The sequence below is a fragment of the Stegodyphus dumicola genome, chromosome X2 (assembly GCF_044657685.1).
Source record: "Stegodyphus dumicola isolate Sdum_Otavi_A_Nest chromosome X2, ASM4465768v1".
NCBI lineage: Eukaryota > Metazoa > Arthropoda > Arachnida > Araneae > Eresidae > Stegodyphus > Stegodyphus dumicola.
Window position 1 is genome coordinate 22,962,231 of NC_140781.1, and position 16,222 is coordinate 22,978,452.

A 16,222-nucleotide genomic window follows, 5' to 3' on the forward strand; every position below is an offset into this window, starting at 1 on the left:
CGTCATCTGAGCAATTCAAAAGGTGTTTTGAAATGAATACAGTTGTATTGCCATGGGTAGTCGTTGTAGGAGGTTTCATGCTGCAGATAATACTTTGTAGCCTTCACACAAACTCTGAGTGTGTGACGTTAGGGATCGCAATAATGAATTCTCCGGGTAAACAGAGGGGACTTCCGTAAAGAAGCTCGGCTGAAGAGTATCCTCTATCTTCTTTCAGTGCAGAGCATAATCCGAGAAGAACCAAAGGTAAACCAAGATATGCTTTGTTGTAAATGACATTTCAAGCTTGCCTTTATAATCCTGTGTTGTCACTCAATTAATCCATTCGATTGTGGATGGAATGCTGCTGTTTTGGGTTTTTGAAAACCAAAGTATTTGCTCAAAGATGAGAAGAGTTGACTTTCAAACTGATATCCTTGATCAGACTTAATACACTGTGGAATTTCAAAACGACAAATCCATGTTGAGATGGATGCAACTGTTTCTGCTGACTGATCCGCCATAGAAAGGGCTTCAACCCATCTTGAAAAAGGATTAGTCATCGTTAGTAAGTATCTGAAACCTTGACATGAAGGCAAGGGTCCAACAATATCAATGTGAACATGTTGAAAATGTTCAGATGGAACCTTGACGTCCATAAGAGCTGACTTGATATGTACTTTGAACCTTAGATCGTTGGCATTCCGTGCATTCCCTACACCATAACTGGCAATCTTTATTGATATTTGGCCATATGAATCTTTTTGTGATTAATTTTCTAGTGCTTCTAATCCCTGAATGAGATAAGTTATGAATAGAAGAAAATATATGTTGGCAAAAGTTTGAGAGGATGTGTGGGCAGTTACTACGGGTGAAGACATCACAATAAATCGATTTGTCGGTGCCTGGAATGGGGATCTGAACCTTTCTCAGCCTTTTGTTGTTTTTTAAAATTGTTAACTCTTCATCATCTTGAAGTTTTGCAATAGTTGCATAATCGATTGGAAATGGTATTAATTCTAGAAAGAGCATCTACAGCAACATTTTCTTCTCGCTTGACGAAGCGAATATTTGTTGAAAATTGAGCAATATAGCTCAATTGTCTTGCTTGTCTAGTAGAGGCTTTATCTAAATTTTGTTGAAAAGCAAAGGTGAGAGTTTTGTGGTCTGTATAAATGTTGAAAGACCTTCCCTTTAATATGTACCTAAAATGCTTTATTGCAGTGTAGATAGACAAGAGCTCTTTATCATATGCGCTGTACTTTTTCTGTGTGTCGGTTAAGGAGCGTGAGAAAAAAACTTAATGGACGCATCTCTTCCTGGTCAATTTGATGAATGACGGTCCTGGTAGCTGTATCTGAAGCATCGCAAGTGAAAGATATAGTAGTGTCAGTTGAGGAATGAACCAGCATAGTGGCATGACAAACCACATTTTTGAGGTTTTTGAATGCATTGCGAGAATGTTCGCGGTTTTTTTTTTACTTTTTTTACATCTTCGACTGAGTAGTGAGGTTACAGGTTATTGAAGCTTGGCACACTTTGGGATGAAGCATTGATAAAAATTGATCATCCCTAAGAACGTGCGCAAGCTGGTAGCTGATCTGGGTTTGGGTATGTTTTGTACAGGCTCAACTTGCATCAGAAGAGGTCTTATTCCGTCAGTTGTAATTTCATACCCCAAATAATTAAGTTTAGAAGTGCCAAAAATACAGTTTTCAACATTGATGCATAAACCATAGTCATTTAACCTTTGAAAAACTATTTGTAAGTGCTTATGGTGTGACTCTACGTCTGTAGAAGCAATTGGTATGTCATCTAAATAGCAGAATCGAAAGTCCTAACCCTGATAGTATCATATTCATGAATCACTGAAATGTCTGTGCCGCTCTGCATAAACCAAAAGTCATGAATGAGAATTCAAATAGCCCAAAGGAATTATAATGGCCGGTTTTGGGGATGTTGCTTTTGTGCACTTTAATTTGTAGATAAGCTCTAATTTAGTCAGTGGATGAAAAATTTTCTTTCCATGTGGAATATAGCCACAGTCATTAGGAATATTAGGAGTTATTAGGAGATGAAACAATATTGGGCTGCCGATTCCCTCCATATTTGAAATGTCGTCTTATGCCAGAAGTTTGAATTGAATAATAGAAAGACTTTCCAATGGTAGCTGATACTTTCAAGACGTCTGTAAAGAAGTACATAGCAGCCAGATTGGAGGCCACTTTCGGAGTAACGAAGACTTTGCATAGAGTTCACGAGTGCTTGTACTGGAGAAATGCAAGGCTGATATGCAAAAGTGATGCCAAAGTGATGATTTGGAAAGGACCGAAGCGGGATAGAAATGACTTTAGGAATGCAGCCAAGGGAAGCTGCAATGTTACATTGTAGGAGTGCCTTTTGTATGCATACCTTTAACATCCTGTGATCCTGCCACAAACTGCTGATGGCAACAAATACATCCTGGTATGGCCCGAGACGTATCCTGTTACTGATCACGGTAGTAGAGGTTATGATACAGCATTGGATTTTGAGGTTTACAAGTTCTGAAGGTTTTTGAGGTTTCTTCAGTTACACTGATCAAGGAAGGAATTTTATCTCGTCTTGTAACTGAAAAACTCTGCAAGCTACTCGACATCAGCAAAACTCAAATGACACCTTTACATTACCATTCAGACAGTATGGTAGAGAGATTTAATTGAACCATCCTTAATAATGCTAACCTTTCACTGATGGTTTTGGGAAACCAACAGGATTGGCATCAGAAGTTACCTATGTTCTTACTGGCCTATCACAGTGCTGTCCACGAGACTACCAGCAATTCGTCTTTCCAGATGCTTTTCATTTGGGAAGTTCATCTACCTTGTATGTCACCCTCCGTATGCACCTTCATGGCCGGAAGAGTTCATTCGAGATCTCCAGGCACAATTTGAAGTGATGCATAATTTTGCTCGTGAGCGAGTGAAATTCTCTATGGAGAAGATGAAGACCCTGTATGACACAAGAGCTACAGGACATCGATGCAGCAAAGGAGACAAGGTATGGTTGTGGAATTTGATTGAATGTAAAGGACTCTACTAAACTACAGTCACCTTGGGATGCCCCTTACACAGTCCTAAAGAGTCTGAATGTCATTGTTCTTCAGATCTGTAAGTCTCCGAATTCTAAGCCTAAACTCATTCATTTTGACAAGCTTTACTAGCTATGGCATAGTACTTAGTTTCTATCGTGTATTTAATGTAAATAGTATACTAAAACCATAGTCGTATTTGTATATAAATTTGTAAGTTTATGCATTTATCGTTTTAGCATTTAATCTGTTTTATGTCATTAATTAAATTTTTTTATTTTTTTATTGCATTGATTTTCTTAAGTTGTAAGTATGGCTTTTTGTCCATGGGTTGTACTTCCCGCCACATGCATTTCTTGCAAAGTGGGAAATGCGACAAGTTTTATGCATATGTAAATAATTTTAGTGAAATTCTATGTGAAACTGTAGAATTATTTGTTTTTTGTATAATGTAACATGAAAATCTGAAGAAAACTTCACTGGGAAAGTAAGAATACAGAAGCAAGTCTATTTAATTTTGATTAAATTTCTGTGTTGCTAAACTTGCAAGATTCCGCCGTGCTAACTATTGTTTTGGTGACTAATTTTTTCTCCACATTTGGCAAGAAATTGCCAAAAGTCATCTAACTTGGTGACTGGCGACATTTGTGTGAGGTCCATGTATAACTGTATTTAGTATTGTGTAATTGAATAGACCTAATTAATCTAAATATGTAAATCTAACTGATTCTGTCCCTCACATGCCTTCTTGTAATTTCAGGAAGTGAAATGTAGTTGAGATTTCTGGGTGGCGAGGGGGAAAACTATACGAGACTTTAGAGAGCATGAGTTTTGGAGTTGTTAGTTCAAAGCTCAATTCGGAGTATTGAGGTTTCCGTGAGAGCTTCACCTTTTAGATGTGCATTGCATTGCATTGTGTTTAACGTTCTTAGTGTTTGAAGTGTAACAAATGGGTGTGCTTTATGATACTGAGAAGAGCTGTATGAGTATTTTTGTTTAAAGTTCCAGAACCATAAGGTGTTTGGTAAAATAAATTTTATCAAGCTATTATTGGTACTGTGTGCATTCAGTCAATTAAGATCCTGTATTCAGACAACAATACTTTTTTACCTCTTTCAGTACAATTAGCTTGGCTTGGGATTAAAAGGAAGTCTATCCATGCCTTTAAGGATTATGTGAAGCATATTCAGCTTTGTCATATTTTAAATCAATGCCAACCTCTAGAAATCAATTATAATTGGTATAAAAGTCGATCTGTATTTCTGCAGAGCTGATTTAGAATCCTTCTTAATGTTACAACTTCAAAAAGGAGCATATTTTAATTTGGTTTGAAGCTAATATTTTTGATAAAGGTCTGTTGTAGCAATTATAAATAGTTGAAACCATTTTCCATCATGATACATTTTTTGAGGAATAGTATGCTGCTGAATTGTACAATATTTAATTTTTCTTAGACTATGTCTAAGTTTTTTTCTTTGTATGAGAATTTTGCTACAGCAGTATTGGATTTTTAAATTGAGAATGCTTTAAAAATATAATAAATTTCAGCATTTTCCTGTGATTTGTAGTTTGTAAGTGTGGCAACTGTCCTCTGACAGTTTATAGGGTTATTACTGTAATTTTATGTTTTTGGTCGCTACTATAATTTCTTGTTTCCTTTTCCATACTAAAATGTAAATCAGATAGAAAGAAATTGTATTTAAAGGAAAGTTTTGGCAGTTTAATTCAGAGCACATTTTGCCTCATGAGGCCACAAACTAGGTTTTTGCTGTCCCGAGTAAGATTTCATTTTTCTACTTTATTTCACATTAAACTGAGTTGTGTAGTCTTTGTCTACGAGCTTAATTTTAAAGTTGTATCGCTACAGGTAATTGGCTGAGTTGTAAGCATGACTTGTACATTTATGTTCCAGTTCTGATTTAATGAAAAGATTTGTTTTAAAACCTTCTTAAGACTTTCTAGTTCTGTCCAGACACAATAATTCTCTTAACATCTGTTGGGAGTTTGATAATAGGTTTTTGTACCAAAACAAGTCAAACCTTATATGTTTATTAGATGTTTAGGCCTGAGTTGGTTTTACTGTAGAACAATTGCTCAGTATCATACATTGAAGGTGCATGCAGTCACATTAAAATGGCAGATTATCAACCAGCAAACCTAGAAGTGTTCAGGCTTGATTACTGTTATAGAAACAAGGCAGTTAGCTCTTAAAAGATTATTTTGTCTTACTTCAGCTAGTTTGTAAACATTCAGTGTTGCATATAGTTGAGCTCTTCATAAAAATAAAGTGCAATTTTCAATAAAATAAAGTGCAATTTTCAATAAAAATAAAGTGCAATTTTCTATGGCTACTTAGGTATGAAAAGCATAAAGCAGTATAATAAAAATTCATTCTTTAATAATCAGGTAAGAGTATGTGTATGTATTCTTATATTCAAACTGTTACAAGCATAAGAAAGTATATAAATTGGTTAGATTATTATGTTAAATAGCTATTCTTTCAGGATCATATGAAGATGCTGTGGTGTACAGAATCTCGTAAGTTTTTTCTTTTTATTTGCTGATGTTCCTGATTTAAGTTACAGATTTATTCTTTTGATTGAGATCCTTAATATACAGTAGAATTTCAGTAATTTGGACTCAGTATTTCCGGAACTCTGTTTATATGGATTGCTTTTCTTCCTGAGCCAAGCCAAATAATATTCATTCTTTGGGCATTTTTAAACTTGTCCATTAATTTAAAGTGAAGTACATATTTTTTGAAAGTCATATTTAGATGGATATGTATGACATGTAGAATTATCTTCATTGTTTGGAAGATTTCACTTTATAAGCATAAGGGGAAAATTTGCTTTTGTTAAAACAAATATACAAGGTGGTTATAAAATAACATGAGGTATTCAGAGCCCTCTAGCGAGTGAAGTATTAGACGAAAGATAACCAAGTTTGATGGGCATAAATAGTGTCCCGTGGGACTTTGATCTCTTAAAAAAAAAGTTGATGCTGTTTAATTTGCATAATCGTGTCTGTGTAGTGATCATGAGTATAAAAGGAAAGGCTGGAAGGATTCTCATCATTCTGAGGGCAACTGCCTTTTGATGCCTCTTACCTTATGAGACTGTGCTTTGTTAGTTCAGCTGTATTATCAGCGAAATGAGAGTGCCAATGCTGCCTTCTTTAATTTCAGGCTTTAAAAAAGTTGCAAAAAGGACCAGTGACCATAACAAACTTATGAAGCATGACTCAGCAATTTGAAACCAAGGAAATGCCCCCCCCCAATATCGCAACTTTTAAAGATTGAGACAAATAAATCTGATATGTAGTGAGCCGCCGTGGAAAATGGCATGCAACGAATGCAGTTCTTGGAACATCACAGTGGGGGGTCGACCCTCATTTGTTAATAAAATTGATATGCATTTTGTCATTTGGCATTTAATCATTTATTATTCGTGCTAATACTTTTTTGCACTGCCAACATTTCCCCTGGTGGCAACTTTTGGTACTGTTTATTTATTTATTTTTTTTAAGAGATTGAAATCTTTTGGTCTACTATATATGCTCATGAAGTTTGGTTTTGTTACTCCAGCAAGTAAAGTATGTCCAATACTTTATTCACTGGAGGGCTCTGAGTACCTCTCATTATTTTATAAACACAGTGTTTATTTGGCTTTCTAGAGAAATATATCCTGTTATGTGGAATATCCTGCTTAGCTTGGATATTTGGGGTTCTACTGTATATTAAGTTCATATGATACATATTTAATTAATTTACATTTTTTTTTCTGTCCAAGTGATTATTATCTGTTTTCTTTAGTGGTAATGGAAGCAAATTATGAACCTGAATGAAATACTTTTTGTATTTCATTGACCTAATGTCTTCTGTATCACGTCTGTAGGAAATTATAATACGAAAATTGAGATAAACAGACTTACTAAAGAAGATAGTACTGTGCAGTTATCATTTAAGTGTTTCCAAAAAGTTATTAGTATAATAATTTTATTACTGTGTGAATTTTCCATGGAGGTAAGAATGAAAGGAAGGGCCAACCCAGCACTACGACGCACTAAGAGTGAAGCACTGCTCCCAGGCTTCGGTCTCCAGATGGGGTGTTTTTTGTTTACATCAAGAAGCTCCCTTGACAGTGCTTTGATAGTATTTCGACACACGACAGTTCCATACAAATCAAAAAACAGGATACTTACAAGAAACATTCACTCTGTGATGGATAATAGAAGTAACATTTACGCAAAAATCACATCCTGGTTATTTTTCGATAACTAACAAAAGCGATTTTGATCATGAATTTGTTTTATAAAATTCTAAGCTGTTGAACTACAAAAATATAGATTTTACCAAAATGTTATGCTTAAAGAATGAAAATTGCCTTACGGTACCTTTAAAATTGTATATATCTTTCGATACCCCCCCCAATAGAGTATTCGCTACTTTTATGTTCCAAACAAAAAATGTTTTAAATAAAATAAATTTTTTTGTCATCCACATATTATTGTAACATATACTTTTTAAACATTTTTAGAGCAGCGGCTTTAATAGTTGCTCATTTTAAACTGATCATTTTATTTTTATGTATCTGAAAAATAGTCAGTTTAGATTAGCTAAAAAATAAAATATCCACCAAATGCTGCAATCTTTGTCAAAATTAATAAATATAGAGGCAGGTATGCCAATAAATTAACTTTACCTTGATTTGTAACCACACATTATTAAATTATTTATAAATGTATTTGAAATGAAGGATTTATTCATTCATAAACTTCCGTGAAATTTACTGTGAAGAAATCTAGTTACTAAATATATCTAAATGTATAATGATTGTAAATATTATCTAAATATATAATAACGTTAACATTGAACTGTAAACATAAATTGAAATTCTGTTGACAGATACGTTTATAAAACTATCTGAGCAAGAATTGTTTGTACTGGAAAGCAATCTGTTAAAAGGTATTGTAAAGCAAATTCTATGAGATGCATACTTAAGGAAGTAATAAAAAAGAGTTTTTAGAATGTGTATTGTTGAAATTAAAGGTAAAAAAATCTGTTAAGTATTGAATTATTTCCTTACATTTTATAATAATTCAGTTACAAGTTTTAAATAATGTTAAAAAAATTTTTTTTTTATTCCCTTTCAGAAATATTCATAGAAAGTTAAGTAGATGGAAATCAGTACCAATATTTAACATATTTCACTACTAAAATAAAAGGTACTCTAAGTTGAAATGAACCAAACAGGGCATGAATTATAAATTGACTCAGAATTTTCGATTTCAGAGATGCCTCAGAAGCTAAAAAATCATCTCATATTTGAGCAAATATCTTAGGAAGAAGCTCTGTAAATAGAAAAGATATAATGTATAAATTTAATATTAATAATACAATTAACTTTGATTTTAATTTTGTAATCCTTAACCAAATAAAATCGAATTACCTTAAAAACAAAATTTTTTAATGTAATTAATAAAAACTTGTGAAAATATTTCATTTAATTTAAACTGTCCTGTAAAAATTATAGCATTTAATTCTGTTCAGAATGAAATGTTGTTTAAAAATTTATGCTTTTCACATACTTAGAACTCTGAAATATTGTAGAAAAAGAAAATACATACATTTATATGTATATTTACGACGTAATTACAAAATGTTTATATCCGTTCATGTCAAAACCATTGATCTCAACGGTAAGTCACTGAATGTTTTGATCTCCACGAAAAGGTATCGCCAGTGTTTAAAAGTAGTGTATGGGGAAAACCGTTTAAGGCTTCTCCTCATACTTTCTACCTCCATGGAATTTTCAGTATTTTTTCTTGAGCATGCAATTTGTTTTGTGAATATTAAGTAAATTCATGTTTTCAATTTTTCATATTTTCTAATTTATATTAAAATTGTAAATTTTTTTATGTTCAGATAATTTTACTCATGCCACTACTATAATTTGTATGAAAAGTATGTTTTAGATTAATCTTGTTTTAATCCAGGCCAGAATATTGAATTACTCCTGAGGCTCCAGGTCACTGCATTCAGTTGAAGATTTCATGCATGGTTATTCATAGTTTTCATCCCACTCTATTGTTAAATGGCCAAGTTGGGGACATTTTTTTCTGATATGTTGTACATTTTAAGGAGTACAACTTTCGTAAGATAGATTTCCAAAGTATTATTTATTAGTTTTGAGAATGGACCACTTAAAAAGGTTGCAGTTGGAAGGTAGAAGAAATATGCATAGGGGGACATTTGACAAAATGTTTAAGAGTCAAACTGTATATAAACAATGTATTTGAGCAGTCAAATGAAGGCAATACAGGAATATGCCTGTGAATTCTTTGACAAAAAATTAAATACTTGAAACTTTTAAAAATTAACTAAAGCTACATTATCCCATTTTCGAAATAAGACAGCCCTAAATGTTATTTAAATGCTTAAAAAAAATACTAGTGTTTTACCAAATAAATATTGAATGCAGAAATTTTGTTTTGCAAGGTATGATATTCCCAAGCAGCAATGTAAAATTTTTTAAAATTATTAAATAATTAAAATGTTATTTATCTTGCATTAAAAAACTAAATTAATTTTCTGAAGTTTAACAGTGTATTTTAGAACATTTATTTAAAGATATGGTCGCTCATTCATTTGATCTAAATTTAATAAAACATATCTGTGAAGCTCTAAACACATGCCCAGCACCATATTCACAACTGCCAACAGTATTTCAACAGATAAAAACAGCACTGACAGAGGAATGGAAAATGTTCTTTCTGCAAGAGTTTATAAACTACCTAGTTTGAAGTGTACTCTTTAAGGTCAAAGTAATCATATTGCTTTCTGAAGACCATGTCTTTTCTGTGCTTTAGTTTTTCATCTATACATCTGAACCCAGTTCAGTTCAATCACTTTTAAATAAAGTGTCTTTATGTTCTGCATTTGTTATTGTTATTGCATTGTTTCCTCAGACTTTAGTATTATGCATTTATCTGAAATATCTTCTCTATCATTTTCCCATGTCAAAGTGACCCTTAATATAAAACTGTTAGTGAAAAACCTGGTTTTTAGTTTTGCTTGCCAACTTATTTATATACTTCTTCCCATTGAATAGGGATAAATAGAACAGTCACACAGGGGGAAAAAAAATATGATCTTTATTTCATTATGACTTGTAAATGATTTTTGCATATATTGCTGTTTTTTTTTGTACCTTGGTTACAGGTGTCATACTACACTATAGTGCATCTAATATTATATGAAATATTGGTACTTTTAGATTATCTGCACTCTCATTGAAAAGTCACAAAAAGTATTCACAAGGCAAAGTAGTATGTCATGAAATTAGTTATATGGCAACCCAGAATGTTGCCAAAAAATATTTATCTGGTAATCCAGGTATGCCTTTTACACATCTGTTATGGTAGTGTCACAATGTCAGTGTAGTATAGTGCTTTCTCTTATGTTTTTTAAGTGAAAACAGTTTGCTGTGTATATGGAGAGAACAGCAGTGCAAAAAATGTCTTCAAAAAATGTTTTATGACTGACATTTATTGCTTTTTCAATTTTATTGATCGATAGCTGTTGTAAGGATTTCTTAGTGTTCCACAGTTTTGAAAATGGCTGTTGCCTTTCTTTCATTAGTTTGGCAAAAAATTAATAGCCAGCGAGTTTATGAATGCTCTTCAAAGTTGGCATCAAGTTTACTTTTTCGTTTGGGGTGCAGATAATCACGAAGTTCCGAAATATTTTCTATTTTTATTTTAATTTCTTTGGTGTGTTATAATACATTATATATCATCAGGTTATGGATGAACACATTCTCTTTGGGAGTTTCCATTGGAGCGGCTTTACTTCTTCCTATATCAATTATTAGTAATGAAGTTCTTCTTTATTACCCAAATAGCTATTATGTGCAATGGTTAAACAGCTCTTTAATTCAAGGTTTGTGCTAAAATATACTGTTATCTTTTACTAAATATCTTAGTCTTATTGATGATTACTGTGTGTTTTTGAATACTATGACTGAACTTATATATTTTGAATTTAATGTTTAGTTTATAAATGCTTATATATATAGCTTATATAAATACACAAAGAAACTTAATAATAGGCAAGAATTAAAAACAAATTTTTTATACCTGTCTAGTGCTATAGCTGCAGTATTAAAGTAAAATAAACTTAAAGATCAAAAGTTAAAAGTAAATTGGAATCAAAGGGAGATCAGTTTTTATGAATCTTGTATATAATTTCTCTTTTGCATTTTTTGCTATGCTTTGACTCCAGTTTACTTTTAACTTTTGATGCTTCAAGTTTATATAGCTTACATATATATATATATATATATGTTTGTCTACATTTACATACACATATATATCACTCACTCACATGTATTTCCCCCCCCCCACAAACATAAATATATTTGAGTTTTAATTTTATCTTGTAATTGATCTAGTTTAAACAAGTTAGCTGTTTGCATTCAAGTATTTTTCATGGTGTGGAAGCGCAGTGGTGGACTGGTTCTGAAAATATTGGCTGCCAGGCAATAAAAGGAGCTCAGTCTTAACTATAAGGCTGTAATTTATTTTTTTTTTTCAAGAAATAAATGAAATTTTTAAAATATATGTAAGGGAAAGAGGAACCTTTAAAATTTTTGTGAAATAAGTGTATGTTATGCTAATTACAGTGCTGTATATTATATAATTTATTAACCACCATGGTAGATACTAAATATAAACTGATATAAGGGATTTTTTAAATAATTTTTGTAGATTTAAGGTAAATAGCAATACTTTTAATACTTCTTTTATTCCTAATGTTAAAAAAAAGCAAGCATATTTCATTAGTTTACTATACAATTGAAATTTCATCTGTAGTAGGAAAGTTCTCAGATGATGAATTTCTTAGCCTTATTCATGTGATGTTTGAAAATGTCATTTCTCTCTGCACTTCCAAAGCAGTTAAGGCAGGGCTGCCACATTGGGCGACAAAATTGGGGATATGCCATGGATGGATGGCGAACCTTCTGGAATGAATTCTTACCAGTTTAGCCCAGAGTGTTCTCAAACACAAGCCGAAAGCTATATAAACCCTGCTGTTCCACAGCCAGTTAGTGTGTGCCTCGCCTAGCGAGCTGATAGTCAGTCATTGAGCGAGTGTCTCAGAGTCTAGTGCTGAGTTGGTCATCGAGTGCATCGAAGAGTCTAATAGTGTATAGCGGTTAATGCATCGTCGAGAGAGTGTGTTAAGCTTCGGGAACGACTGAACCGAAGAGTCGGGAGCTGTGTTCTGTGTGTCGTCAAGTGCATCGCGAGTTGTAGCGTGCAGAGTCTCGAGAGTACAAGGAGTTCCGAGAATGACCGAGCAGAGTCGGGAGCTGTACTCTGGTGCTCTGCAGTGAAACTGTCTCCACCGTAGTAGCCTGATAACCTGAAGGTCGTGTCGCTGATTGGTCCAGTGTGTTTATAGCAGATCTTTGACGACTGTAAAAGTGTTTTGGAGCTGTCCTGATGAATACTGGCTAATAAAGTGTGTTCTGATACTTCATCAAGTGTCATTGTTATTCACTCCAATTCTGCATGAACCCTGTATGAACGTGAAGTGAAGGAACAAAATAATGAAACAACTGCTGTCAGAAAAGAAAAACGCAACAATATGCATACACAAGGATAATGTGAGTTGTACTGGAAAAAAATTTTCTGTGGAAACAAAGGACCAAAAAGTTATTGCAGAATGCCTGTTTCCTGCCATTTTACTGGAGCCACTGAATGCATTGGATCATGCTGCAGCTTTCTTAGAAAAATATTTCCGGACAATAAAATCGCTAAGAAATACTCAAGTGCAAGGACAAAAAGCGACTGCATTTGTAGAAAAAATGGGTTCAAGAAATTGGTATGAAAAATAAATTTTTGGTTATTGATTGCATAAACAGTTTCATTTTGCCTCTCCACAGATGAAAGCAGTAATACCGATGCAAAACTGTATCCAATTTTTTTTTTTTTTTTAAATCGAGTCTTTAGAAATTGAGTGTAGTTCACTTTCTTCCCCCACTTTAGAAGAGATTTGACATGTTATAATTATAGCACAGCTGATAATTAAAATGTAAGTGCAATTCTTCAGGATAATTGCTTAGCACTTAATGCTGAACCAGGAATGCATGACAGGAATTTTAGGCATGAAGGTTGGTATTGCTGACAAACAAATAATAATAATTCATATTTGGAAATTATAAAATGCACATGTCACCTCTTAAATGTAGTAGTGAAAAAGGGTCAGCTTCTTTGCCAATAAGTGTGGTTGGACACATTTTTTAATAGCTATTATCTTGGAAAGATTGCTAAAAGGAAGGAAACATTGAAACAACTCCAACAGTTGCATAATACTGAAATAAGAAAAAAAATACAAAATATGTATGTACATGCTAGTTATCTTTGTAGAAATGTTTAGTTTGAATCATTGACCACTTCTTACATTTTTTAAGGAAGAAGTAAATGCTTCTAGAGTAAAGCTCAGTTGAAAGCTTTAAAATACTTTAAGTAAATGGAGATATAGTTATTGCTTCCATTGTTAAAAATAGGTGTGAGAAAATTTAACTAATTTCTGCACCTGTGAGTAATTTAATTGGCAACTCTCTAAATAATACCACAAAATATAAGCGTAAAGCTCTTCCAAAATAAAAAATCACTTGACAAAAGACACATTTTCTGATTATTGTAAGTTTATCTTGTGAAGAACATATACTTGTTTTTTGTCTTCAGATAAAGCTTTTTGCTTTTTTGTACACTCCAATTTTGCCATCATTCAATGTTCTTAACACAATTCCACAGTGCAGAATTACATTAATTTATGTTTTTTAGTCAATGATTCGTGATCTGGTTAAACTATTTAATGATTAGGGAAATTTAGAGTATTTTTCTATTATTAGAAGGTACAAGTAATAAAAACCTTTTTTTAAAAATATACACTCACTCCCAAAAGTTAAGCACGAAGATGTAAAATGCAAAAAAATAAAAAATACTGCTTTGATTGACACAAAATTCGGCAGGAAAGTAGCATATTTATATTTATGCATAAAATAAAATCAATAATTATATACAGAAATGAAAACAGTATTAAATTTTTGTAAGTTATCAGATAATGACATACTGGAAACTTAAACAGAATTATGTATAAAGTGAAAATAAATAGCATAAAATGAAAAAAAAATGACATTAATAGGGTATGGGATCCCCCCTCATCTGTATACAAAGTTTACACCTTGTGACCATGCTTTCAATTAGGTGGTCAGCCACCGCTGAATTAAGCAATTGCCATTCTTGTAGAGCAGTTTCCAGCTCAATAAGAGTGGCTGGAGGTGGGAAATGGGAAGGTACTGCATGGCCGAGAGCATCCCAAAGATTTTCGATGGGATTAAGGTCGGGCGAATATGCTGACCACGCCATATGCACAATCCCTTTGCTCTCCAGGTAGTCAGCGACGATGACAGCTCTTTGGGGATATGCATTATCGTTCATTAAAACAAAAGTAGGGCCAACTGCTGCAGCGTACAATCTCACAATGGGTTCATCTCGATACCGGACAGGCGTCAAAGAACCGTTTAAAGATGTGCAGGTTGGTGCGGTATCATAATGAAATCCCTGCCCACACCATATTGCTTCTGCCTTGGGAATGCATGATGTTTTGGGACTGATTGCGTGTTTGTTGTTCACGCCATATCCTTATACGCTTGTCATCTGGCTCCAGAGCAAATCTTGACTCATCAGTAAACATGACATTGCCCCAGTCAAACACAATCCAATTGACATGTTCCTGGCACCACTATAATAGTGTCCCTCTTGATTATGCGGATAGAGGAACACAAACTCGAGGTGCCTGGGTGTACAGTCCACTCATATGTAATCTTTGGCATACAGTAGCTGCAGATATCGCCTTACCAATGGACGCTGTAACCATAGATGTCACACGTGTGGAGGTCGCTCTGCGATTACGCTTGGCTACAATAGCAATATAAAGATCTTCCGTGTGTGTTGTAACCCTTGGGCGACCGGCTACGGGCCTTCGGACAACTGTCTGTGTGGTTTGGAATGGTTTTCATGAGCGTGAAATTACAGAATGATGAATGCAGAAGAAAAGAGCAACATCTGTGATCTACTGTCCTGTTTCAATGCACCCCACTGCATACCAGCGCTCAGAAGCTTCCATTCGTCTTCTGGAAGTCATAGAAACACGTATGTCTTGAAAACAAATTGTACGAAAGTTTTAAACACCTTCTATCAGCACTTACAATCAACTTCTGTAACCCTTCATAAAGCTGGCTTCTTTTAAGACTGCCTTTTTTCCATATTTCTTGACATGAAAGCGCGATTGGCTGTTACCTAACATATTTGCATACTTCCATCTACCTCTGCAGTGAATTGCATCCTCCTCAATTCTGATTGGCTTCTGGAAATTAGCATTTTCCTCTCCTTCTTAACTTTTAAAAGTGAGTGTATAAGTATTTTTGCATTATTTGCATTTAAGAAATAATAACTGAACATTCAAATATTAATTAGTTACCATTTAAATATTAATTAGTTACCACTCATTCTTAAAACTATTTTTTCTCAAAAAATGTTTTATTGTTGAGAAAATTTTCCTGATTTTTTTAGCGTTGTATGTTGTCAAGTATGAATTTTACACAGCTAGCAAATGCATTTCAATTATATATTTTTTAATATGATATAGAGATATGAAGTGACACAATATAAATTTGAATTCTTTTCTTTATTATTATTTTTATTGTTTATATATATATATTGAAAATTTTTGAATACTTTTCTTTATTGTTTATATATATATTTTGATAAATGTTTAATAAATGATTGGATATTTAAAGAAAAAAAATTAAGCGAAAGAGGAGTCTCATAATTTTAGGCAGTGAGAAAAGGAGAAAAATATAAATTTCAGAAATAAAATGGAAATATAGAAAAAAATATGATTAATACTGGGTTCTTCAACCTTTTTGTCCTTAGAGTATATTCTAGAATATTTGTTTAAAGATGGGCACCATTTACTTTTTCAAGATGAATTTATAGTTGCACATAAAAAAAAAAAAAAAAAAAAAAAAAAAGAGATCAGTCGTATTTCACTTTGAGCTGGCATCTGTGTTGGATGGAATTTCTGTTTAATTAAAAATG

The 16,222-nt window shown here is 33.1% G+C and overlaps 1 protein-coding gene across 2 annotated transcripts in view; it reads left to right on the forward strand.

Annotated features, from left to right (window-relative positions):
* Positions 1 to 16,222, forward strand: part of lili (LMBR1-like protein lilipod) — a 119,995-nt gene that overhangs the window by 27,341 nt on the left and 76,432 nt on the right. For both annotated transcript variants that reach the window (XM_035368081.2, XM_035368080.2), the window contains 2 exons: positions 5,554 to 5,587; positions 10,852 to 10,991. In XM_035368081.2, coding sequence (XP_035223972.2) covers positions 5,554 to 5,587; positions 10,852 to 10,991 — 174 coding nt within the window. The remainder of the gene's footprint in view (positions 1 to 5,553; positions 5,588 to 10,851; positions 10,992 to 16,222) is intronic.